We start from the raw sequence: 27,015 nt of genomic DNA on the forward strand, positions 1-27,015 counted from the left end.
TTCAATCGGATCAGCGAATGGCGTCACCTTATCGCGCAAGCAGCTTTAGCAGAGCTAGAAAAAAAGAGAACGCTTCGGCACATGCACGGCTATCACGAAACGCTAATTAATTGCGGTGCAAGCCCACCAGGTTCGAGACTGCTTTGCATTTTGCGTGCAGGCCCTCGTAAAACTACATGCCTGTCAGCCCCGGCGAATTTCAAGATGATTTATCGTCCTTGCAAAACTAAGTTTTTCGCGGTACTTCGTGGCTTCTCAGCGGCTCCGAGAGGCACGGCCGACGCTTTCGACATGCAACTGTGGCCGCTGTGGGCACGATCCGTAAAGTTGACGTCGCTGATCGACTGCTATTTTATATCCTCGCCATCTAGCCGGACTGACTTTGAAATATGTTTCCTTCAAATCTTTCGATGTGGAATTTTTGATCGGCACGTTTCACGGTGACCCGCATACGCTATAATTGCGAGGAAATTAAATGCTTTTACGTGACGGCGTTTAATACGTACGGTTGAACCTGTATTGTCACGCGAATAATCATGCACACGGAAAGTCATGTTGTACATCAATCTTTTCGTAATTTTGTCAAATTATAATAAGAACCGAGAAACTATACAGACATTCAGTAAAATCCATATGCTTTTTTTTAACACATTGGCATTAATGTAATCTAAGATTACTACTTAAATAGTTACTATTTATATGAAATTTATTTATACTTTAGAATATAATATACTTATCTACATAATTAAATCTATACAAAACCGCATAAATTCTCTAATATTCAAATTGCGCTACATAACGAATGTTAATTTACTTTAAAACATCATTCAGTATTTTTAAAACATATATATTCAGTATTTTTAAAAACTGATAAGATTAAAAATTTTATAAAAAACATAATTTTTTTTCTGCTTCGAATACCTTTCATTCTCAGGAGATATGAAAAGGGCATCTGCGAAAAATATTAACATGTGAATATGTTCTTTCAGATAAATAGAATTTTCCATAAAATTTACGTAAACTTTGTTATGTTAGAAATAGCTTTTCTCAAATATGCTATTCTATATATTATTTTCGTATACAATGCCATTCAAATCTGGCTGTCCGGCAATTCGATATGCTTTGGTTACTATACGATGCATGATGCGCAGCCACGTTTCCCTTTTCAACATGCAAATACTCGTACACCGCGAGACAGACGTTTACGCTCAACGGCGGTAACATAAAGTGGGGTAAGGGTAAGATTTTACAACGAGCCCTAGTAAGAGTGATTTACACCTCGGAAAAACTCCACGACATTTACGATAGCTACTCACGAATTATTTATAGCATCTGGCCGTGGCAGGGTGAATTTCATGAGATGTATTTTTCTTCGTTTTCCTGAAGAGATCGTCGAAGTCGTGACGAGGTAGATATCGTTGATGTGTTTCCATTGGAACATTAGCTTATATCTATTTAATTAAATAAGAAAAAGTATAAGAACAAACAATTGTTAATTGTTAACGCTTAAAAAGTTTATGTTCTTCTATTTTATGATAAACAACTTAAAAGTATTATTTAATTAAAAATACTTTAATTTCTTATATACAGTTTTTCTATAATCTAATATAAATGTAAATAAAATGTAAGTTTAGGATTAAAAACAAAAAGATTTATACAATATATATTCAAAATTGCATATATAATTAATCATGAATTAATAATTTTATTCAAAATGTTGCAGTAGAATTTAAAAATAATAATATAATAATAATATTTATCAAACTATAAGCACATATAAGTTCAGACTGTTTATTGTTTAAAATATGAATTATTTAGAATTAGAATTTACCGCTCATTCTTCAATTTGGCATGCAATTTGACAGTCTGCTAGATCCACGCACGCGCTAAGAGCTTGCAATTCCATGATTAGGAGACTTTAGACCTTCTATATTCTAGTTGGCGTACATTTAAGTAAAATTACTCGATTCAAACAAGTAAGTGTGCGAGAAGCTGCTGTGTTTAACAGCTCGTCGCGGTGTGAAATAATCGAGTGTCAATATGTCAGATGATACACCAACAACTTTGTAAGTATTATCCAGATTATCTCAGATCTTCCTGATCATCATTGATTCAAGTAGTCTATAGTGATATTAATTTAAAAATGTATATAATTAATAAATATTTAACGAAACACTGTAAATATTAACGCAATAAATGAATAAATAAAGAAAACTTTTATATTCATTTGATAGAATCTTATGTTCAAACTTTGTATAAAGTTTTATACATATTTCGTTTCTCTCAACAGCGCGCCAACTGTTAGTTTTAAATTAATATTACTGATGCCTATAAACATTTTACAGACTTACAAAGTTATTATTTTTATTAAAAATATGTAAATCTTACATTAGATATTGATTGTAATTTTTATAAAATTATTTCTATATTTTTAATACGCACATTTTACATGAAAGTTATATAAAAATAATAAAAACACTATTTCTTTATTTTTAATATTTAAACACGTAATGTGGTCAAATTTATGTAATTTTATACTCAAATAATCTTTCCCATTTTATATTTTAAATTTGATATTTTTATTTTATAACATTATTATTGCTTTATAACATTATTATTGCTTACATATTCATAGTTAATGCAGGATGAATAGCTTAAGACATGAGAATTCTGAATCGACATCTACATGTTCTTCAACTTAAAACATTATATATCCAATTTGATATTCACCCTTTAATATTTAGCCCCGCACATCAAGTTCCTCTTCCTGTGATTAAATGAAGAAATATTATGGTCATCCGAGCTTAGTTTATGTATGCCCGTATTGCAGTGCATTTTATTCCACGATACGTATAACGAGTTAATGGCAACTTTACTGCGCGACTCCGATGACATTTACTACTGCTCTATTCCTGCTCCGCTCACGTAACAGGCGCCCGTATTATCGTATTGTTTCCTGAAGCACTCTTCATTGTTCTTCCATTACGGAAATCGAGCTCTGGCTACGAGTTTAGAATTTATCGTGCGATACGTATCGTCGTGCGCCGTGTATGGTATACATTTCGGAAATTTGGATTTTTGCCTATTTCCGCTCTAATTCGACTGTCGGACATATGGGTTTCTGGCACGTATCCATTCCTTGCTATATTTTCTAGAAACAACTCGCCGCTTCGTGACTGTGTTATCATCAAGATTGGCAATCAAATTCGAATTTTAAATTAATTCTAATACTTAATTTTCTGTCACATATATTTTATGTTAATAACATAGTTTGTATCCAAAAGATGAAATATGATTGGATTTATTAGTTTGATGATATAAAAATAGGAAAATTAATATCTCGCATGAATAACTAAAATTATTTCACGTCTATCAAGACGTAATATACATATATTAGCCATAAAGAATATTTTAGATGTAAAAAAAAATCCTTTTCTCTCAAATTTTTCAAGACTAATTAAAGAAATTATATTCTTTTAAATTAAAAAGAATTTTTATGGCGATGTAACGAAAAATTCCACAAATTTCTATAAATACATTTGTAATAATTAACAGCTTATATTTTATAATTGATATTAATTTAGGTATGTGGGCAATTTGGACCGTGCTGTGTCAGAAGATTTATTATGTGCTCTGTTTTCGCATATCGGCATCGTTAGAAGTTGCAAGATCATCAGAGAGGTAAGATATTGTTATCTTTTTTACAATGATAATAATTTTTATTTAAAATTATTGTATAGATACAAATCAAACTGTATACGATTTAGTGGCTACATAGAAATATCGAGCCATATGACTCTAATGTTATAGAGTTTTACATTTATTTTCTATTTATACCGTCATAATTGATTTTGATCTATCAAAGTTATTTGTGGATAAGTGTGGCTATTTACATGATATACTCGTATTATCAAGAAGCAGACCGAGACAAGTCAGTTTGTCTTTTGTGATCTGCAAGCTCCACCCTCAAAGATTACATCGTTTGCACGAAAGCCCGCATTAAAGCAGTTCTGTCGTTATATCAATAATCGCGAGCTGTAGGTGAACATACATCTTATTCACCGTTATTGCATTAATAACCGTTTAATTCTCAGAACATAATAAGATATCTTCATTCTTTAGAATAATGTTAGTTTGAAATGTCAATTTAATTATCTCAATTATTTATTATTAAAAAAGTATCATTAATAATACTTACTTAATTGTTAGTTTTTTTTAAAGAACATATGTAATACTTAAAAACAATACAAACTTGAAAAAAATTTTTAACATATAAAGAACAAGCAATTAACAAAGTAAAAGAAATAAAGAATATACCTTTATATGTTTCTGCATACTAATGTAGAATATAATAATTAATCACATATATTAATGTTATATTTAGTGTTAAATTTTATTTTAATTAAATAAAATTATAAAATATTTTGTTATATAAATTTAAATTATTGAATTTTCATGAACTGTAGCAATTAGCTTTAAATTATCATAAAATTTATATCGTATATATTTCTCTTTCATTCTAATGTTATTATTAAAAATTATTTATATAATAATAAATATATTTTCTCTTTAGTCATATGTATTATAAAGAAAATATAATATTAATAAATACAGTCAACATTTAAAAAAAACGTTAAATCTTTAAACATTTAAACAAGATAAATGTAAAGAATATTATCTCACAAGATAAGAGAGTTAATAAAGTGCTTGAGTAAAAGTATGATTTAGCAATTCGTCAGCAAAGGAAAAATTAACACTTTATTCGAAGGAATAATAACGTTTTACAGAAACATACACACGTCCACATATGCGCTTACATGAGTGCATGCGAAAACAACGAGATCAGACAGAAGCGCAAACGTCCACAAATGTAATTGCGAAATGTGCGAAATATGCGGATATGGTAGACGCGTAAAGCATCAAACGCCGAGGTTTGTACACTTTTCTCCTTGATTCTCATAAGATTTAACCTCTCACTTATTTCTCCCCATTTCTTTCGGCTCGTTATATATTATTTTCCTTCTATACTGGTTGGTTGCATGCACCACGAGATATACGCTCGTTGCACGATGCAGTTTCGTGCGACGTAACACTTGTTCATCATCCACCTTCGTGTATACGTCACACAAAGTTTTTTTCCTCATCGTCACTGTTCTTCTCTTGTTTCCTACCGCTCTTTTTCTTCCTTCCTTCATTAAGCAGCAAGTATATAAGCGATACGCTGCCTATTATAGTAGATATTATGTGGCTCGGGAAGTAATATTAGCAAGGTACGTTAGACTCATTTTCTTCGTACATACTTGCGATTAGAGATGCTGAAAAAGCAATTTGTAAAGAATGGATAACAGAAATTAAAAAGTTGAATTACCGTTTTTTATTTTTATCGCTTTACTGATAACTTGTATAATTTTAACTAAATTTTGAACAATATTTTAGAAAAAATATATAGTAATATGAATAACAATTTAAAACTATTAAATTAAAGCCAAAAAATGTTATTAAGTATTACTATTACTATTTTTATGCTTATATTTAATAAGTGTACTTTGTTATTATTTATACAAATATAATTCAAATTTTTATAATGTAAAAAATAGCAATTAGTATTGTTTTATATTTTATTTTTAGTATATCATTAATTAAATATTTTAAAAATCTTTATTTTGTTAAATTTAATTAGTTATTTTGATTATTAAATGCTTTGTAGATTTGTTTTATATCTTAGATTATATTTATTTTTTATATCTTTGGACGTAGGCAGATATAATTAATCAATGCATTATAAAAATTACGATGTTACAATTACAATATATTGTTAAAGTAATAATTGTATGGCTATTATATATTTTATAAATTTTTATTATATATTTAAAAGTTTTTCCATTTTTTATTTTATAAATTTTTACAATCTTGAAATGCGTATACTATGCAATTATTATTATTAAAAGGTAATAATTTTATATATGTGCGTACACATATAACAAGTCTACCAATATTGATATAAAATAAAAAAATTCTATCAAAATTCAGATAAATTTCATGTGTAAGTTTTCCTCAGTTGAATAAATAAATATTGTCAGTAAAACCAAATTGTTGATTCTGCTGACCCCAAAAGAATATTCGTTAATTAAATATTGAAAAAATTGAAGTTATTATTTTTTTCCCTGTAGTACTAACTGACAAATATTACTGAAAATGAAATATTTAAAAACTAATCTTACTGTCAGTTATTAATAGTTATTAGTAATAATGTTAAATAGGAGGTCAAATTAATTTTGTCTTATTCTTATTGACATAATATAAAATTCTTAAAATTAAACTTATTATTATTACATTACAAAATATGAAATTATAAAGGTATCAAGAAAATTAGTGTTCAAACAATCGTATTTTAAATCAAATTACAAGAATTTTATAATATTGGATGAAAAATAAATTCTGTTAAAATCGAGCTAAATGCAATCGTTTTTTTCGAAACAATTTTTGTAATAAATGTATTAAAATTATCAAAATTGTAATTTAGAATATAGAAAATATTATTAATTTTGCAATTTGATAATTATTTAAAAGATACAGTTGATATATCATTTGTAAATTATATTGTAGCCGCTGCGCGTAATTCATCAAATGACTTTAATGAAAATGACGTTTATATTTTAAGGAAGTCAGATAAGCACATGATACTACATTTTTGTGATTAAATACCACCATAATAGCTTAAGCTTAATATATAATAAAATTACATTGTGCATCTTTTAGAATGATTACTGATTACGTCTTAATAAATTCATAAATAGAAAAGAACTTAACGGTCAAAGTCCGCGAAGTTTTCTACTACTTGACATAAAGAATTTTACTTCCTGATTTACGTGACGAAAAGTAGGAAGAATGTAAGCTTTCACTTTTTCTCGTATAATCATACGTAACACAATACTAATTACTAGTGTGAATGATGCTAAATTTATTCACTTCCGCATGTTAAATTTCAATATGTCTATCCGGGTTCGTAATGTGACACTTAACATGAATAAAATGTTCATCACGTTTTTCATATTTAGTTCTTCAGTTTGCATCACTCTGGTCCAATGCTGAATGCTGGTGTCGCGCGTATCTGTCACGATCTGTCAAGTAAAAGCGCGATATCTTCTCGATATCTTCGATATCGACTTTGTGGAAACGTGCTTTGATGATACAACCTGTCTAAAATATTTGCTGATAAGCACTATAAAATAAAATACGTTATATTTATAAGCTCTTTTGCAAGAAAATAAGTTATATAAAAATAAATTTTATTAACGTGTAATTTATTAACATATTTTAATAAGAGATTATTACGTTCTCTCTCTCTCTCTCTCTCTCTCTCTCTCTCTCTCTCTCTCTTTTATATAATAAATAATAAAATAAAATTATATTTTTATAAATATATGTATATATATATATATATATATATATATATATATTAATATATATATTAATAAAAAGAGATAAAAAATAAATTTGTAATAAACGATGCACAAAACTATAATTATAAGATCTAATTAATAATATAGTATTTTATAAATATTTTATTGTAATACAATATTTTTATTATAATAAAAAACTGCAATTCTATATTATATGAACAAATAAACGCTCTTTTGTTTGGATTATTAAAATTGTTATTCAGTTAGATATTTGCGACATCAAATCGCTATTATTCTCCGCAATGTCGCCGTCGTCTGTATCGTTTGGATAGTTAATATATATCAATATTTTATGTATTCCGCATAAGCAGCGTGCGCGGTAGGTATTTGCGTTTATTAGTTATAAACTCTGCAGGTGGGGCTCGCTGCTACGGGACGGATTTATGGACCGTGCACTTTCCGCGAAAATGACAGTCCGAAGACGAAAAGCTTTGTGCATTATGCGTTGTTGTGGAAAAGTGTTGAACGTGCGCTAACATATGATTATGTTATACATTGATGTTCATACATGGCTTAATGAAATAACAGTTAGAAACTCATCTTGTATCATGACACGACTTTACTCCATAAATTTATTTTCTTGCGAGAAAGTACGATTAGGACTAATCAATTTTATCAAATTGTGGGAAAATCAGTGGGTTCTCCAAATCAAATATAAGAACAGCGTGATTTCAAGATTAATTTAGTTTAATTTATGCCCTTAGGTTTTTATTATCTTTGTTAGCAGAATTTCTCTTCTTAAATGTCTTCCTTTTTTAATCATGTCTTTCAACTGAGAGAAATATTCCTCGAACGTTTCAGCAAGATATTTGGAACGCTTTTCGTTCGTCTTAATTAAATTTAGACGGAATGCTCAGGTGAGTTCTTCCATTGTACGTACCAGGTGATGCAACTAACACCATTCTACCTCGTTATTTCTGATGCTGTATTCTGCTATCCCGTTAATTTACGCGCGGCTAAATGAAAGGTGTATTTGGATGTGCGACAATATAATACTAAGGTAGCATATACTTCTGTATAACAACGAGGTCTAATATTATTCATGAATTTATACAATAGGAAGAATTAACATTGAAATTTTTGATTGCGCTTATAAATACGATATTATCCATTTTGATAAAAAAATATTAAATAACAACAAACTTTTGATAAATGCAGTTTAATTTACATATAATAAAATTTTAAAAGAATATTTTTGAGAACGGTGTTACAATATTTTTATTTTATAGAAAAATTTGATATTGTTACATATTATATGTATACTTGCCACAAAATGTTAAGAAATAAAATAATTTTGTGTATCTAGATTCGTAAATATATGTCTAATATCAGTTTACTTGAAACGACGGCGATGCGTCTCCCTCGCCAAATTTGATACATGCGGCTAAAATTGACATTGTGTGCGCTCAGCGTTCATACAGGATGCAGAAAAGATCGTTCATCATTCTGCATAGCGTGCAGTCGGATACGGAGAACATGGAAAACGTCACAGGAAGTGGATTCTGAGAATACTTTCAAACTATTTTCTTCGCGACGCTATAGCAAAAACGCAAAGTGCGGTTGCTTTCGGCACAATTGATCGTTGTGCAACGTAAGTTCTCTTGCACGCATAAATATGATAGCGATATGGAAATTTTACTTAATGCTAGAGAGATGGAAACTTTTAAGAATCCCATTTATCAAAGTTTCGCGACGGTTACAAAGTCTGCAGTAAATTTTATTTTGGAAAACTTTATTTTGCAGAATCGGGCATGCATGTAACGCGCTTCAAAGACTACTCTATCTCAATTATTGCAAAAATCGTAAAAATTATAATTTAGGCTTGTATTATGATTATTTATGCATCTAGACGTTTTCTCAAAAGTAACGATTTATTGCATATTTGTACAAAATTGGACTAATCAAACAAAGAAGAAGGAAGACGTTAATTTATAATTTATGGGTACAAGTTCAATCAATCTTTCTTTATTTTATACAGAGTTATACACTATGTGCGGTAATAAAATGGTCTGGTTCTTATTGCAGGAAAATCTATTGTTCTAGATAATATATATGTCCTGTGGAAGATTCATTTGTATCTGAAAACAATTTAAAATTGTGATGCTTTAAAAAATCAAACTAAATTAAACTAAACTAAAATAAACTAAAGTAAACAAAAGTAAAATCAACTAAAGTTCATTATTTTTGCGAGAAAATGTGCAAATTATCGAGTAATATTATTTTATATTTATGTGTACTCTTCAAATATACACTCTGTTTTTCAATATTACAATTTACAATGTTTTGAATAAATATTGAGAAGTTCGTGATGCCGCCGTTTGAAAGTTTTACGAGAGATACTTGAAGCATCCGAGGCGTTTGCATATTCTTACATATATATGCATATATATTTTCCTTTTACTGAATGCTCGATATATTTCGCGGATACGAGAGGCTCGCGTACGTTCGTTTCGACATTCTAATTAAACGAGATCGCAGTTAAACAAACCTTGCACATATTCGAGAGTGGTAAGGTCCGTTTTCGTAATTCGAATTAATAGAACTGGACATTATTGCGTCGTCGCCATTGCTGTCACCGTCGTCGTCACCGCTGCGAGCTTTGAAGTTAAAGGCAGCCTATTCCCGGGAAGCTCTCGGCGCATTCGAGCAAACGAGCCGCGACAGTCGAGCGAAATGCAATTTCGAGGACGAGCGCCGGTATGCTGGGGTTTGAAGGCAGAACACGGAAGGGGGAAGGTTTAAGAAGAAGATGAGAAGGAGTGAGGATCAGCGTGTCTCTTCGAGAGCTGCTCGATACATAGGGATAACGAGAATTTTATGCGAGAGCACATCCCCTCTCCCTCGCCTTCACTCTTTTTGCTTACTCTTCCTCTCTCTCTCTCCTTCCTTTCTTTTGTACTTCCGTTCTTCCTTTCTTTTCTTTCCTCTTTCCTTCCTTCCTTCCTCTTTTCGTTCCTTCCTTTTTTCTTCTTCTACATATATTCTCGTCTCTCACTTTCTGCAAGAAGAATCGCGGTACAGAAGGTACCTTGTGGGTAACCGTGACGGGAACGGGAAAGAAAAGAGAGAATATGTCTCCAATTTTCTAAGTAACTTCTGCTCTGGGCATCAAGCTTAGTGCACTTTCGCGTACAGACATATGCTCAAAAAGAGGAACATTAGACTGTTCTCGTATGCGCACGTGCGCTTATTCGTGCGTGAAATATATGCAAAGTTCGTAATAATTATAGAATGAGAAATAATTGAAAGCAGTTTCTGTACTTTATTATTGATTTTGATAATTTGACAAAAGCATTTATCTAATATTTTTATGTAAATATCAAGACACTATTTAGAAGTGACGCATATCTTGTAGAGGCAACGATTAGTTAGAATTAGTAAGATTTTATATATTTTTAAATTATTTTATATTTGTTCTATATTTATAAATCTTTTGAATTTCTGTTTCTAATCAAATATGCGAATTTGTAGGACAGACATGCCAATAGCACATATGTGCGTTTTTCTCGGTTTAAAGGAACCGAGGTATGTGTACTTCAGGCACGTAGAAAGTCAAACTGGCTAGTAAATTGAGAGTCTGTGTCACGATTTTGGCAAGTTTCCAAGGAGACAAGTCTCTTCCTTGTTCGTTTCGTGAGCGACGATCGTCATTTGAATTATCCGCGGGTGTTAGTATAAAAGACTCGATCGTGAGTAAAAAGTACGATCTCAGGGTAACAAAGATTTTCTTCATTGTTCACTGACTGCTTCGAAGCTTAATCTTTCGTGTAAGAAAGATTTCTTCCTCTATCAAGATATATATTAGAGTTAAATATTTTTATTAATAATTTAATATTTTTTAAAGAGAGAGAAAACGACAAAATTATCAAATAATTATTTAGTTTTATATTTTATTGCGTGGTAAATTGTTATTTACATTATGGAAATTAATTTATGTAAATTAATTCATGAAGTGCTTATATATATATATATATATATATATATATATATATATTCTTTTATTTCTATTTTATATAAAATCTCGTTTTCATGTTTTATACAGAGGTATTTGGTTTCTTTTATGTAAAAAATATTTGATTAATTTTATAACTTTGATTCAAATATTTAATTAAATGTGGATGATATTCTTTTTTATATAAAAATAAAAATTTCATTATTTTATTATTTCACAAAACAGGTAGATCACTGTGCTAAAAGAATCATGCGTGCCACCTGACTTGTCCGAGTAACACCACAAAGCACATATACATAAGGCTTGGATTTCCATCCTGAGCAATTATTCTGGTAATTAACGTCGACGGGTCATAAGGGTAGCGCGCCGCTGAATGGGTTGGGGTCGCCTGAGTTTATTACAAAGATATACGGCACCCGGAGACTCACACTTGTTCGCATTTTGTACGTGCGCAATATATACTTTCACGCTTCCGGCGGCTAGCCGGAGAATTTCAACTATTTCCGTGGATGATGGACGCTCCTGAAACTGTCCCGGTCGTTTGCGAAGCAGTGTTACAGACAAACATGCGACTTAATAATGGACGCGTTATGCGTAATCTATGGGCAACTTCCGTCTTGTACGCAATGCAGTAATTTATCTGCTAATTGCTGAAACACCTGTAAAATGTACATAACGAGAGATAGAATGCTCCAATCAGAATATCATCTTTTTTAGTTAACTTTTTGCAGTTTTCTGCAAAATTTTGTCTCTGAATGTGTGTTATTAAGAATTAACAATTAAAAAAAATATATTATAATTAGATACAAATAAGTTTTTAATTATAATATGGCAAGAAATTGAAGTAATATTGATAAAGCGTTTTTCAAACAATGAACGTAAAATTTTCTGAACTTTCTCGTAAGGTATACAACTACTTTAGATCAAATAAAAGTAACGTTCATTATAAATAACGGTACATTACAGTATTTGACAATATTTCTAATTAATAAAAAATTACTTGCACAATGGTAGCAAAAAATCAATACGACTTTCATCACGAATCAATAAGGAATCCTGTTCTACTTAAAGAATCGGTGCGTCACGAAATCGGTCGCTGTCACGGATGGTGGCGGCTGTTGAGTGGCCAAACTGTGACGCACAATATAGCAATAAATCAGACGAACGGAAAACTAAGGAGTAAAATAGAAAAAGCTTGTAGAGTAGATTTGGAGACGTGCCAGAGTAACGAGCAGTCACTGGGTGAGTCTGTGGCCTTTGTGGCCTTTGCGGTTGCCTCCCCGGTTGCCTCTTCGGTTGTTTTCACTTCTTTCGCATTTCTTTTTATTTTTTTTCTCTTTCTACATATACGCATCATATGCTATGCCTCATAGAATTTTCTATAGTTTTTCGTCAATTCTTCCTTTATGTGCTGCCTTGATTCTCTTGGTCGTCATATAAATTTACGTACGGAGTTAGCAATTGTTTGCGTCATAAATCATGCGATGATAAATAATTTATAAATAATAGCTATCGTCCTCGTGGTATTTCAGCTCGAGCTTATGATCAGCTTATGATCTTCTATCTTCAAGTGATTTGTTTCATTTTTATTTTATGTTTTGTTATCGTCTTAACACTCGAATACCTTTCTTACATTTACTTATAAACTTTTTACATTTTTCTGTGTCAGTGATATTGAGATGTTTGATTTTAAGCAAATGCTGAAGCTTATGAAAGATTAATATTCTTTGAGAATTTTGTCGCTATTAATTATTGCTAATAAGGAGAGAGTATGGGTTACAGGATGCTTTACTTTCACTATTATGATATATTCGTTTGTTACTTTGTCAAACGTATAAAATTATTATCATTATCATTTAGGATTAATTTGGTGATTAATATCTTCTGTTTCTTTTCTCTAATATACGCGCCATACATTATTACATATCCTACTTTTCTGCGTTTCCGTTTCCTGCGCTCTCCGCCGGTCGAGAACGATTAATGCAAATTTTATTGCCAGATTCCACCAGCACGTATCACAGTGCAATAACTTGGTTTGTCGTTGCCGTTTGCAAGCTGTGCATGCTGACGCGATTAGAATTAATTAATTACATGTCCCCAATTTTTTATAATTTCCATCTTAAGAGAGATTTTGGCTACTAAATCTTAAAAAAAATATAGATGCTTTTAAGCTTCAACATCATTTGTAACATCTTTTTTTTTGTTGATTCAATACAAAATTAATATTAGTTTGTCAAATTAATCAAATAATAGATATATTAATCAAATATAATAATATTATACATGTATATGACATTATTATTAATGCCTTGTATAATGCTTGTTATTAGTAATAGAATTTGATAAATATTTCTAAAAATTTTAATAGTTTAATATTTATCTAAAATTTTAATTTAAAAAAATTTATATTTATATTAAATTTATGCATGATTTATGTAGTATTTACTATGTAATACTAAATAATACATATTTGATTATTTTTTTTATCTATGTAAACATCCTTATTTTCTCGTTCTTGTAATATTTGTATATTGTAATATTTTATTCTATTTATTCAATTTATTTTTTTACCGATTAATATAGTAACGGATCTTTCTTATTATATGTAAGACTTTTTATTATATGTATTCTTCTAGATCGTTTTATTCATTATAACTAATACTCTTTTTATATTTATTTTTGAGTTTTAGATTTACCTAATAAATTGCGTTAGTAAGATTGTAACAACAAATTCATTTATAACGCTTGAATTTTAAATAAAATAATGAGAGCAAATCAGTACAATAATAAATCGTTGAACAGCCTCTAGAGAGACAAACGTAAAATGTGGCGAGATAAAAGCAAGAGATTGGGATATTTGGGAAAAGGAGGCCGTCATGAAAGTTCAGACACCGATGTGATTGGCATCAGGTTTGGGCCACGACTTTCTTCTCATGCTCCAAACAGGTTTCAGAATGAAGGGTATTTGACCTTGGAACTCTGACCATGATCCAGAAAGTAATGTAACTTCCTCATTCATTTGAGACAAATTTATCTAAGTCTTACTTTTTATGTCAATTACTAATCGTCTTTATCGATAATTTCTCTATGTTATCGGATTAATAATTCAGTAATTATATGTCAGTAATTATATTGCTCAGTATTGACTAATGTCATTAAAAATAATGCAATACATATCGTATCTATTATTGTAATTGTAATTGTATGAAGTTCTTTATAAAAGAGATGTAATAATGAAAAAATGAATATTTATGATATAACAAAAGTAAGGTTAATGAAGCATTGTTACATCAAGTAATCGTAACATCTGGCATTGTCTTATTCTAACACGTTTTTGTAATATTTTGAGGGAACATCTCTCATATTCGCAATTTTGCCTAAGTTCATGAATTCTATTATACTAAAATGTAATTTCTTATCTTAACTTTCACTACTTGTTCCATTTACTCTTTTGACATTCTAGGTACGCATAAATTTCCGAGTTTGTGAAGTCATTTAACAAACTTTCTAAAGAATATGACATTACATAGTTTAATTGTTTAATTTCTTAAATTGTAAGTCTATCTTTACATACATATTTCTTAATATTGTTAATTTTAAGAGATTAGAAAAATTTTTTATCTTAAATACTTGCTATAGAATTTTTCGGATCTAATTTCTAAATTTTTTTAAAAATTTATCTAGTTTGGAATTTAAAATATTGCTAATGCTTCAATATTTTTTATAAGAAAATGTTAACAATCAACTTTAAATCTACTAATCTGTATAAATCTGTATAAATCTGTATCTGTATAAATAAAGAACTGTGTACAATCTTATCGATTATTATTTTAGCTCGAAATGTGACTTTTGCGTATATAAAAAGTGATTTTGCATACGCGTAGGGATTGGTTCAGTGGCGGAAAGTGTTTGCCGACATACTGAATCGATTTCGAATGACGGGAGATCTAGCATCTCGAACATCCAGGATCCATCTAAACGGGGATCTTTCGATTTAGAATCTCTTTTCGACGTCGCAGGATATGGGATATGGTAGTGTAGTTTCGTTCCCGTGAAGGTTCCTGTTTCCAGAGGAAAAGAGAGTTGGAGGAGGCCCTTTTCGCTTTTCTTGGAATTTTATCTGTCTGGCATAGGATACCTCCGTCTTAGGAGAGGTATAAGGGACGAGGCTATAATACCCGGTAGGGGTAAGATAAGACAAGACGCGGAGAGGAGTTCGTCCGTCACTGCAGCGAAATTCCGTCCGCAATCTCTGAAGGAATCTTTGGTATCCCAGCAGCCAACGGCTGTACAGCCCTCCTGTATACAGTCTTGTTCTCTCCTATCCTCGTGGCAGTCTCGTGAGCTTCGGTTAAGACACGCGAGAAGGGCCGCCAACGCGCGGAATGGACAGAGGAGTAAGAAAACGAAAAGACAAATGAGGAAATGTGGAACTTCGTGGACTCGACCGGACAGGGATACGAGGAGGAAACTGATAAAGTAATAGTTTCATTTTACGACGAGGAAACGGCCCGGGAAATATGTGCAGCCCGAATGAAGACTCATCCTCGTTGCTAGCTCGCAGCTCCGTCGGGCATCGACTCGTCGACCATGCTTTTTCATCATTCTAAGACGTCATGTGTTGAGAGTACTTTTGAGGGTTAGTATAACACAACGATCATAACGGATATCAGAACGAAGAGATATACGGAAATATGAAAAAAATTCATGGCATAAAAAATTGAATGGATACGATAAAGCATACATTCTAATTAAAAACTGATATTGAATTAAAAATGAAAGTATATTAAACGAGCATTAGCAATTATTAGCTTAATAAACAAATTAACTTTGAAAGAAATTATTATTTTTTCTATACTAAGTATTATAACAAGTTTGTATAAAACATATCTATATAATCTCATTTGTTCATAATATGAAATTTATATACGTAATTTTACATAAAAATGTATATTTTTTTATTAGAAATATTATTTGCGAAAGACGCAAATGTCATTTGATGATATATGGAAGTCATTTGGTGACGTTAGAGCCTTGAACCTTGATATTCTTCGAAAGAAGAAATGGAGGGAAAAAATGAAGAGATTATCAATTATAAGTCTCAATTAAGGTTAATTATACGACACATGCAATGGAGAAAATCTTTTTGTTTGAGAAAAAAACATTTCCTCGTACAATTCTCTTCGTTTCTGTGATAATAATACTAATGATTACAGTGAGACCGAAGCGTGTAAAAGTGCAACTCATAATGTGATCACTGATTAATATTAAATTATCTCTATTACTATAATAAGACATCCAAACCTTTACTTTCACAATACAGATAATATTTAAAAGAACTTTCATAAAATATCTAACTGTGTGACTCTCCCCTCCCCCCCCCTCTCTCTCTCTCTCTAACAAAATCTAATTGAATTCAATAAAGAAATAAAAACTTTTGACATTTTATTTAAAGATGTATTCTTTTATTAGTTTTGTAAATGTACTCAAACTTTATAAGCATATTTTTATTTTTCTACATTGTAAAAAATATACCAACGATCTCAAAATGTCAATAAGACCAAAGTTTTTAAGTTTACTGTACTTTTTGTACAAACTTTTATACTGCAACTGTTTGGTTGCAAGATATCCAAAGAAAATTCAAAGGTTTACACATAGATTTTTACAACAAAGTTGTACATTTAAAAAATAAAGAGGTCTAAACAGTATTATATAAATTAATTTCTTAATTTATAATGCAAATGTATGATATAAATTTTTTATTATAATGAAGCTTTTTAGTTATTTCATAAAAAAAATTATAAATTTCATAAAAAAAAAATATTAAGTTTACATGTATATCTTTATTAAATATTTTCTTATGTCAGTCCAAATAGACTTATTAAATGCATTTAATAAGAAAAAAAATGATTTATTAAATTTAAATTTACTTATTTGAAAAAAACTAGGTCTAATAAATAATGAAATATAAAAAGATATAAAAGTTAATTAATTAATATTTGTTTTACAAGTTTATATGATAATATCATTTTGTTTTTAATTAAATTTCAATCTTCAAACAACTTATTATATAACAAAATTAATACAGCTAATATCACACATATTATGTTTGCGTTAACAACGGCGTGGTATTGATTATCTTTGGGCGACAAAGAATAGAAAAATTAGCTCATTGTTAATTTTCTTTAGGAAATTGATGGCATGTCTCATCTATGCATACATGCAAAGCCGAGAAATTTGCATACCATTGCACTCAAAACGTATGACCTCGATATATAGAAAAGAGGGCAAGAAAAGTCAATCGAGTACAGTCGGTTGCAGAAAATTAATTACAAATTAATTACAAATATTTATTATTTTTTATTATTACAAATATCATAAATGTTATAATTTGAAAAATCTTTTAATATTAAATTTATCCTTAAGATATGTTTTTATGTTAAATATTAATTTAACATAAAATATTTTATTATATTCTACATATATTAATAAATAATAATAAAAACACGATTTATATTAGTAATTTATGTCATAAAATAAATTATGATTTAATTCAGTTTACGATTAAGTAGCGTGTAATTGAAACTACTTGTTATATCTGACAATTGCTCGTTTATTAATCAAATTACAGCATTCACTTTCATCTAAATTACACTAACAACCAGTTATGGTTGATATGTAAGACGAACCTGCTATTCAGATATAATATTTGATGATGCATGCTTTGCATGTCGATATGTGTAGAAATGTAAAATGTGTCTGGCAAATAAAAATCATTTCCCATTTTATTTACGATATAGCGATTATTTATTTACTATATTATAACGATATATAATTACCAAACAAGTTCATATACTAATTCATATATTATCTCATACATATGTATCATATAATTTGTTTAATATAAGTATAATTTGCATAATATCTATTCATAAAAAGATGATTTTAGAAAATCTTATTAAATGAATATTTATGAAAACAAAAGATGTAAATATGTATTAAATTTATAATTAATTTATAATTAAAAGTGATGATAAAAGCTATGAGAAATACACGTGTATAATTAATTCAAACAGTTCTATCTGCTCTAAATTACTAATTATTTTTTGTACATGATATGTAGCTAGATAAATTAGAAATTTATCGTGTAGAGTTAAAAAACTAAAGTGTACTCACATTATACGTAATGAGCGATGCAAATAATAAAGCACGTTTTACAATTTATCATCAGAATAGAGAAATTCTAATTATTATGGATCCTTGCACGAGATAACTACATACAACTACTTCATTTAACGTGAGCTATTAACATAAAATTCTTCTTATTACTTAACTATTTATTACGTATTCTAAAGTTTATAAATTTATTATACCTGTTACTTTATTATAATTTTTTTAAGTAAATTTTATTATGAAGTTTAAAACAAGCGCATTATTTTTAAATTTTTTTACTATTTTTTTATTATATATATATTTATGCAACGTAATAAATTCTACACAATCTTAATTACGTTGCTGATACATATAAAACGAAAAACATCGATGCTACGTGCGCAATCTTACTTTAAAACTTGATTAGGATGTCTCTTTTAAAGAAAGTAATTGACATAGATTTCTCGTTTTCCTTATTTCAGGTCATTGGTTTACTTCATGCCACTGATTAGTTCAAATTTTCTATAGACATATTTTTGGCGCGTAACGTGCCGATTGCGCGTGACTGGAGTAATAGTATCGTATCATATCTTTTGATCCACGAAGCAATGGGAAAAGTGTAGCATGATCTAATTCTCATTTCAGCTTCCGAGCATGTACAACGTTTCAACGGCGATTAGCAGTTTCCGGATATTACTATATGTTACGGCATATCCACGCATTTCTCCTCTTCTAATATTTTCTCCTTATGATCGGATTACGTAAACGTTCCAGTTACGTGCAAACGTACGGGTTCGCGAGATTTGATATTTGTTGGGTATAAGAGAGTAAACACAGGATTTCTGTAAGCACAAGATATCGCTTAGGGTAGAATAAGACACTTTCTCCAGTTGTCGAGCATCGGATTTCATGAGACGTCTTCTGTTTCTCAAACCGAGGAACTCGGCACAAAGTTAGAGATTTGTGGTTAAAGAATAATGATTGACTTTTTACTCTTTTATTTACGAGTTTGATTTATACATAAGCAAAATAAAGGAACGACTACAAAATTGTATAACGCAGTAAGATATTGCCGATTGTGGTATTTGACTTTTATTCAACTCACAGTTACATACCGTTGATCATTAAATTTATTTATTATTTCTCTTGAAAGAATATAACTATTCTAGAAAGAGTTGATGACGTGCTTCTTATAGTTATTCTTAAAATAATTAAATTCGCGCTGTCGTGCAAATTTAAAAGAGGATTAATGGAATAGTAGCATGAATAGTAAGACGAGTAAAGTGAAATGGATTGAAGTACTCGCATGATTGAAATGATGAGAAATATCGACTAATATGTTAGGAAATGTAGTAGTATAGATTTAAAATTCAGGAGATAACAATGGTTATTTTCTTCCATTTTACGAAATATAAAGTCTAGTCGTGCGCATCAGGCGTTTGTGGAAAATCCGCGAAAGGAAATAAAAGAGTGCACATTGCGTGAATATACAGTTGTACTTCTCTACCATGTTGAATACCTATCATTACAATATTGTTCGGACCATTTGCGGCTGATTTTCTCCTTCACGACACTCCATCGTCCCACACAAATTTAACTTTTCCCTCTAGATATCTTCGCTTATATGACAACCATAACTTTCTAAAGAAATTTCGTCATCGTTACTTTTACAATTGTACAACTTTATCTGCGTGCGATAAAGCATGCTCAGCGCATCTATGCATCGTATGTACAATTGCTTTGTGCAGGTCTCTAATAAATGTCTCGGAAACATTTGTTTAGTTCTGCTTATTTCCATATGTATAGATTTACAAACTTCCATATTTTTCTGAAAAGACTAGAGTTTTTTAAATGCAGATTTTTTTTGATAAAATTAATAAATAAGGAAATATATTTAATTTTGCAATTTGAAAGCAAAGAGAAAGGATACATATGAATATTGCATAAGCGGGTTGCTTTATCTATATATAGACGGGCATAAGAAAAAACAAAAAGATTGTTTATCTATTGACAACAGCAACTTCTTTGTTCACTTTATGACGTGAACATCGATAGTAAATAAGCATAAATAAAAGCTTGTTACGTTAACTTGGATCATTGAACCGATGGCTTTGTCGTGCGTTGATCTCGTCGTTACAACGACGCAAACTCGATTTCACGCTCCGTATCATCGAATATCGGAAGGGTAGAGGAATCTGGACTGTCTGGTTACGGTTACGATCAGTTAGGCTTTCGACCACGTGAGACAGCTCGACACCTTGGCCTTCTATACTGTCATCTTGTTACATGACTGTCACATTTGTAAGTCACGTTCAAATCGATTTGCTTAGAAAACAGATTCCCTACAGGATTCCCTATCATTCATTTCTTACAGTAGAAAAGATCCGAACACAGTAAATTTTTAGTAATATGATGAAAAATATTGCTTCTAATAAAAAACTTAATATAATATTATGTTAATTATATTCTTCATAAAATTTATAATCGTTTTTTCTTTAAATGTTAAGGACACAGTTTTTTAATGTTTTAGGTAATTATTTATATATGTAAATATAATGTATTTAAATATAATGTATTAAATGTATTTAACATACAAGTTATATCACACAATTACATCCAAAAATGTATAATTTAAACAATTTGTTGTTACCAACTAGCCTTAGTTAAAAGTTACCTATATTCATTTATAACTTAATATTTAAGGTAATGTATAAAGATATTATAAATTTTAATTAAATTTTGCATAAAATTTGAATTGCATTCTATTGAGTAATATCGAGGTTAATAGAGTATAGAGATAAATAAAGGTAAATTAAGTTACAATATATTATTCACATTGCTATTGCTATTACAAATTTTCAATAAAATTGATTGAGATTCTTATTGTATATGTAAGTCGAACATTAAAGGCCTCGAGCAGTGTGTCAAATTTCGCCTCTTGAAGCAAAAGTCTCTGCATGTGACGAAAGTGGTCTTTTATGATGCCAGTAAGATAACATCGTGATTTAATTTTAAAATATATATTTGTACAAGACGTACATATAAGAATCGGATTTATTATTTTTTTTTCTTAAATAAAAAAGGTTTTTTTTTCTTAATAAAAAAGGTTGGTTTGTGTATGTCAATTATATAAATACGCCAAATAAGCATGCAAATTATTTTGACAAATTAATATAATTTTTTTTAAAACATTCCTTGATTATTTCGTATAATCATTATATTTTTTTCTATACAAATTAAACAAATTGGTCTATATAATATATGGTATAAAATATTTAATTTTTTTATAAATTTTTTCAGCGTTTAAGATTATATTGTGCGATTATATTATAAAAAAAATAAATTAAGTATCATTAAAATCTTATATTGTATAAGCTTTCTATATTTTGATAAATTAAAGTTCTAACTTTGAATTAGCAACGATAAATGATATCTCTCAAGATTTTCTTCTTCTTGGAGATTACAAAATTAAGCGCACTTTATGGGCAAAGTTATAAAGTCGTGTAACAGGTTTATATATCTTTCTGTTTCATTCTGTAATGTTAAACACGGCTTGACAGGGTTATAACTTAGTAAATTAACAGACATACATATATTCAGCAAAACATTTCACCTGGATTATTATCATATATTTTCATTTCACATTTTATAAAATAAAATTATAAAACCTATTGTGTATTATTAAACAATAGGGTAAGCATTAATCGTTCTGTTATTAAAATTAACTTTTTGATATTCTTTTATCTATATTTCGCGTCGAGACGATTCAATCGCTATGCGAAATACACGCCCTACGCGCCTTCTCGTGCATTCTCTCACTGGCGTTGCATCAACGGCCGCACAGATTGCATAGCAATGCACAGCCGTATAATTCAGGAAGATATTGCCGATTCAACGGGGGGGGGGGGGGAGAGAACTAGTTTTGAAACGAAAGTTCGACTAGCGCGCATCGCGCTTCTGTCATTGATCGACAGAATTTCTCTGATACCAAATTCCATAGATGCGCCAGTTATTCTAATGTACCACACGATTCTCATGTGTACGGATGCACATACGCATCAGGCACTAATAAGTTATGTTCGTTGGCTTTCGCATTGTGTCGACTTCGTTCTGGAAATTGCGACAGATCGTGTATAATGTCGATATTACATGTCGATTATTACATTTGTTCTTTCAACATATCGACATAATGATTATGTATTTTATCGACATAATGATTATATATTTTATTTATGTATGTATTTTGTTGCAATACGATTTTTGATACACGATTTTATAAAGATATGTTATGTGACATCATATTTAAATGAGAATGCAAATCTATCTATTAAAATGTATTTTTTTTAATGATCAAGGAGAAGTTGCCTTAAAAACCAGTTGCAAAAGAATATTTATCTTACATCTCTTACTTTATATTATTCCAAGTGATTAAGACTAATCTGTCAATAAATATAAATGAATATATTGAAAAAAAAAAAATAAAAATAAAAATGCATTGTAAAAACAAATATCATTAGTGCCTTTATGGGATAACTTAAGAATATGTAATGTGACTGCAAAATATTTCCTATCTTTTCTATTTTATGCTAGTGACATATACATTGAAAAAATTTTTAAGTATTGCTTTAATATGTCTGTTTTAAATGAATAAATCGTGTGATATTTATTTCAATAAATATTCGTCGCCTCGACATGCTTATAAGTCATTAGTCATAGAAATTAATCATCTGTAGTAATAATCTTGAAAGGAAATGATTACATACTCGCAACCTCTTGACATTTGTCGCACGTACGATTACTTTTCAAGGAATAATTTGATTCACAGAGTAGTTCGTACTTTTTATACGTGTGAAAAACTATAATAAATAATATAATTTCTTATATAATAATTTCCTGATACTTGTAAAAAATAAAAGTCAGAGATCAATTCTGGTAAATAAATAAAATAATTTTATTTTGCGTTTTATCGAGATATAGTGAAAATCAATGTATTCAAGATTGCTGACAGAGGGAAAGGAATCAGTTCCCTACGGGCTAGAATGAAGATTTTCTTTATCTATATGATTGTGTCTCTTTTGTCGCTTTACTTTTACGCTCTTGCGTTTTGTTTTTATCTTATCAGCTAATGGTCGTTTACAATATATATATATATATATATTTTAATAACAAATTGCATAGTTAGCACAACAATTATAACTTAGTTAATGGTAATAATTTGACTAGATTTATTTTAAGTGAAATACAGTCATGTTGCTAACAGGTTTATTTTTTTGCTTAAAGAATCAAACTAATTTATCTTTTCTTCATTGAGGTAAAAAAATTTAACATGAATAGACGATAAACTGCAATCAACATTGCTAACCATGATCAAACAACTAGCGATAAAATTAAGTTCTGCGATCTCGAACTCTAATGAACGCCATAAACCGCCCAAAGAAATGTTCTTCGCTTTTGCGTCACCAGGTTACTTCCGTTTCTCTTCTCGTCAGCGGCAAATTGCAATTTGCATTCGGAAGCAATGCATTCAAACAAGTTTGCGACTAGGAGGACGAACCTATAGGTAGGTCTCTCTTATCGAGGTGACTACCCATTCTTCCGTCTTCCTCTTCGTATCTTCTCATTCGTCGGCATTTCCTTTTCGTGACGAGTACTCGTATTACCAGATAACCGGATTCTTCAACGGTGTTGCACGTATATATACGTTTTTGTCACTGCCGGCGAGAGATAAACTGTGTTTGAAATACGATTGTCGTATTATTATTTATGCTAATTATCTCAATCTTCGAATGCTTTGCTAAATATCCTTCCATCTTAATAAGAATTTGATTTTAATCTGTGATCAAATCTTGTTGACTTATGCTGTGCAATTGTAGTCGCGTGCTAACCAATTTACATTTATTTACATGATATCCTACCATCTTACTCTTGCAATGATTAATTGCATAACTTAATTTGAATAGTTTAAGTAATTTGAATGATGCTTAGTCATTTATAGCGAATGTTAATTCTCTTTAAATATCTTGAATTGTTCTCATCAGCCTTGCATAACATAATAGTAAAATCTAACAGCATATAATTAATTTATTAGTTCATATTACTTATTTAATTTATTATATGCATTTTTATTCGCTTTTGCATTCTCTTGTAAAAATAAAAGTTTGACATAAAATAACAGTGCAATGCTTTAAGTTATCAAAATATTACATGAACATACAATTTTTAAATTTACAAATTGTAATATTGTAATATTGTAATATTTTTATTACTTCAATTTTAAAAATATAATAAAAATATAATAACATTTTTACATTTAATGCACATATCTCATGTTTTTACTTATAAAAATGTAGCATTAAGTAATAGATTTCAAGTAAAATAGAAATTCTTAGCTTTTATTTTCCATTTTCCGAGTAACGATATAATTAACATATATGCGTTCTTTGACGGAGAAACAACAAAATTTCTAGTGCTACACGCCAGACTAATTTATACTCCGAATTAACGCAGCCGTTTCTGGAGTGCACCCTAGAGAAGGTGAAGGTTCGCGGTATCGAAACAAGTAGTCTTCTCAGGTACTGTCTCTCGACCCTTCTCCTCTTCTTCCTTCCTTCTCGCTTCGTTCGCCTTGCCTCCTTGTTCAGGGCTTCCTTCCCGCGACGAGAGGTCACAATTGTCGGGCGACCGGATTTTCCGGAGAAGGGAACTGCTACTACTACTACTACTATTACTACTACTACTACTACTACTACTACTACTATTACTACTACTACTACTACTACTACTACTACTGCTACTACTACTACTACTACTACTACTACTACTACTACTACTACTACTACTACTACTACTACTACTATTACTACTACACTACTACTATCGGCGCCTTCGTCTACCGACCGGAACGAATCGCCTCCTGCACGCAGCGCGCCGTGAGCTTGCCGCGACGGCTTCCACGCCTCGTAATCGCTTGGCGATTTACCGATCAGAGATTTACCAGCGCCTGCCTTAGAAAGTGCAACCGCATTCTCGCGGTCTGACTAGCGCTTCTTTTTCCATTCAGTGGCACGGATCGCCCGTGCGACAAGTTGACACGTCGCCGACATATCGCGCTCCATCGTCCCAGCCCACTTCTGACGGAAGTTGCGCCCTTCTTTGCACGTCGGGCCTTCTAGATTTCTCGTTATGGCTCGTTTCTATGAAAGACTTATGTAACGATGTTCTTGCCGATAGTTATGGTTATCGGTTAAGAAATATTGCCGTAGGCTTTTGAGGATCGTTAACGTTATTCATGTTATCGGGGAATGTCGCACGGTATGATGGCAAGGTTGCATTACCGCCAAGCGAATGTCAAAAGCTAGTATTGTAAAGTAATTATGTTTACTAATTGTCAAAAGAAAAAAATTTTTTTAGAAGTAAAAAAGCATAGACATTAATATAAACCATAAATTTAAATAAAAATGTAACAATAGAAAGAAATTTAATAATTTTAGGAGGTGAAAATTATTAAATATACTACCAATTTTTATAAATATAATTTCTTATTTACGGAATATATGATTACGCAAAAGAGTAAGAGTGAAGAAATAAAACTTGTTGATGCATTATTAATGAACTGCAATTAGTAATTTAGTGAATAAAGTATTTCTATTTTAGGAACAAGATATTTCTTGGAATTGCAATCTAGTATCTCCATTGATGAATGATGTATCTCTACTTCACTTAGCTAATAGTGGCCAGGCATGATGCATAACAGACACAGCACAAGTTCAAGCAGCAAGGACGCTTTCACGAGAATGCGACGGCCTCTGTAGCTTCGTGTTATTGTGTCACACTGTCTTCCACTCTTTAATGGCTACATAAAACACATTCACGTCACAGTGTCATGTTCTATTGCTTTACATTGCTATTACAATGTAAAGTTTAACACGTTTCATGTTTACATAGACGTGGAATAATATTCTAAACTTAACTTGAAGAAAATTATGTGACGGATGTTAGACATAAACATCATTAATATCTGTGATTATTAATGTGTTCGCTTTCTCGATTTATTATCCAGATCACAGCTTAGATAATTCGAATTAATTACGTGATTATACTGCTGTGATCTGTAAAATACTTATACTGAAACACAAATGCGTGCAAAATACCAAATAAATCATACGAAAAAAATTATTGACACATTCATACACAATATTATCTTAATGATTATGAGTTAGCATCTGGCAACACTATTTTCATAACAGATCATACAAATGGAACAGAATACTCATTAATCCACTTTCCATTCTCTGACATCTTCTATCGTGACTTTGCAAAATCCTATTTCCATATCTTTGAAACGTAATGTGAGAAGCGCATTTCATGGTTAACGCGTCTAAAAAGATTAATAGCATTTATACTCGGTTTACGTGTGAAGATGAGGATTCAAAGTAATCAACTCGAAAT

General features: G+C 30.3%; 1 protein-coding gene and 1 long non-coding RNA gene across 6 annotated transcripts in view; one reads left to right on the top strand and one right to left on the bottom strand.

The window, feature by feature from the left end:
* Nucleotides 1–688: 688 nt before the first annotated feature.
* LOC105424745 (uncharacterized) lies at nucleotides 689–3,319 on the bottom strand. The gene is made up of 3 exons (XR_967552.3): nucleotides 2,731–3,319; nucleotides 1,317–1,451; nucleotides 689–952 (listed from the first exon to the last, which is right to left on the bottom strand). It is a non-coding gene; the product is annotated as an uncharacterized LOC105424745 (long non-coding RNA).
* Nucleotides 1,835–27,015, top strand: part of LOC105424743 (cytotoxic granule-associated RNA binding protein tiar-1-like) — a 106,368-nt gene continuing 81,187 nt past the window's right edge. For 3 of the 5 annotated variants that reach the window (XM_089085306.1, XM_089085305.1, XM_089085304.1), the window contains exons 1-2: nucleotides 1,835–2,066; nucleotides 3,585–3,681. In XM_089085306.1, the coding sequence (XP_088941432.1) occupies nucleotides 2,041–2,066; nucleotides 3,585–3,681 (123 nt within the window). In that variant the 5' untranslated portion in view covers nucleotides 1,835–2,040. Of the gene's footprint in view, nucleotides 2,067–3,584; nucleotides 3,682–4,787; nucleotides 4,932–7,058; nucleotides 7,304–7,818; nucleotides 8,719–27,015 lie in introns of those variants that run through there. The other 2 variants (XR_967551.3, XR_967550.3) reach the window with 2 other exon arrangements.

This window comes from Pogonomyrmex barbatus, unplaced genomic scaffold, assembly GCF_055798465.1.
Source record: "Pogonomyrmex barbatus isolate J1 unplaced genomic scaffold, ASM5579846v1 scaffold1, whole genome shotgun sequence".
NCBI lineage: Eukaryota > Metazoa > Arthropoda > Insecta > Hymenoptera > Formicidae > Pogonomyrmex > Pogonomyrmex barbatus.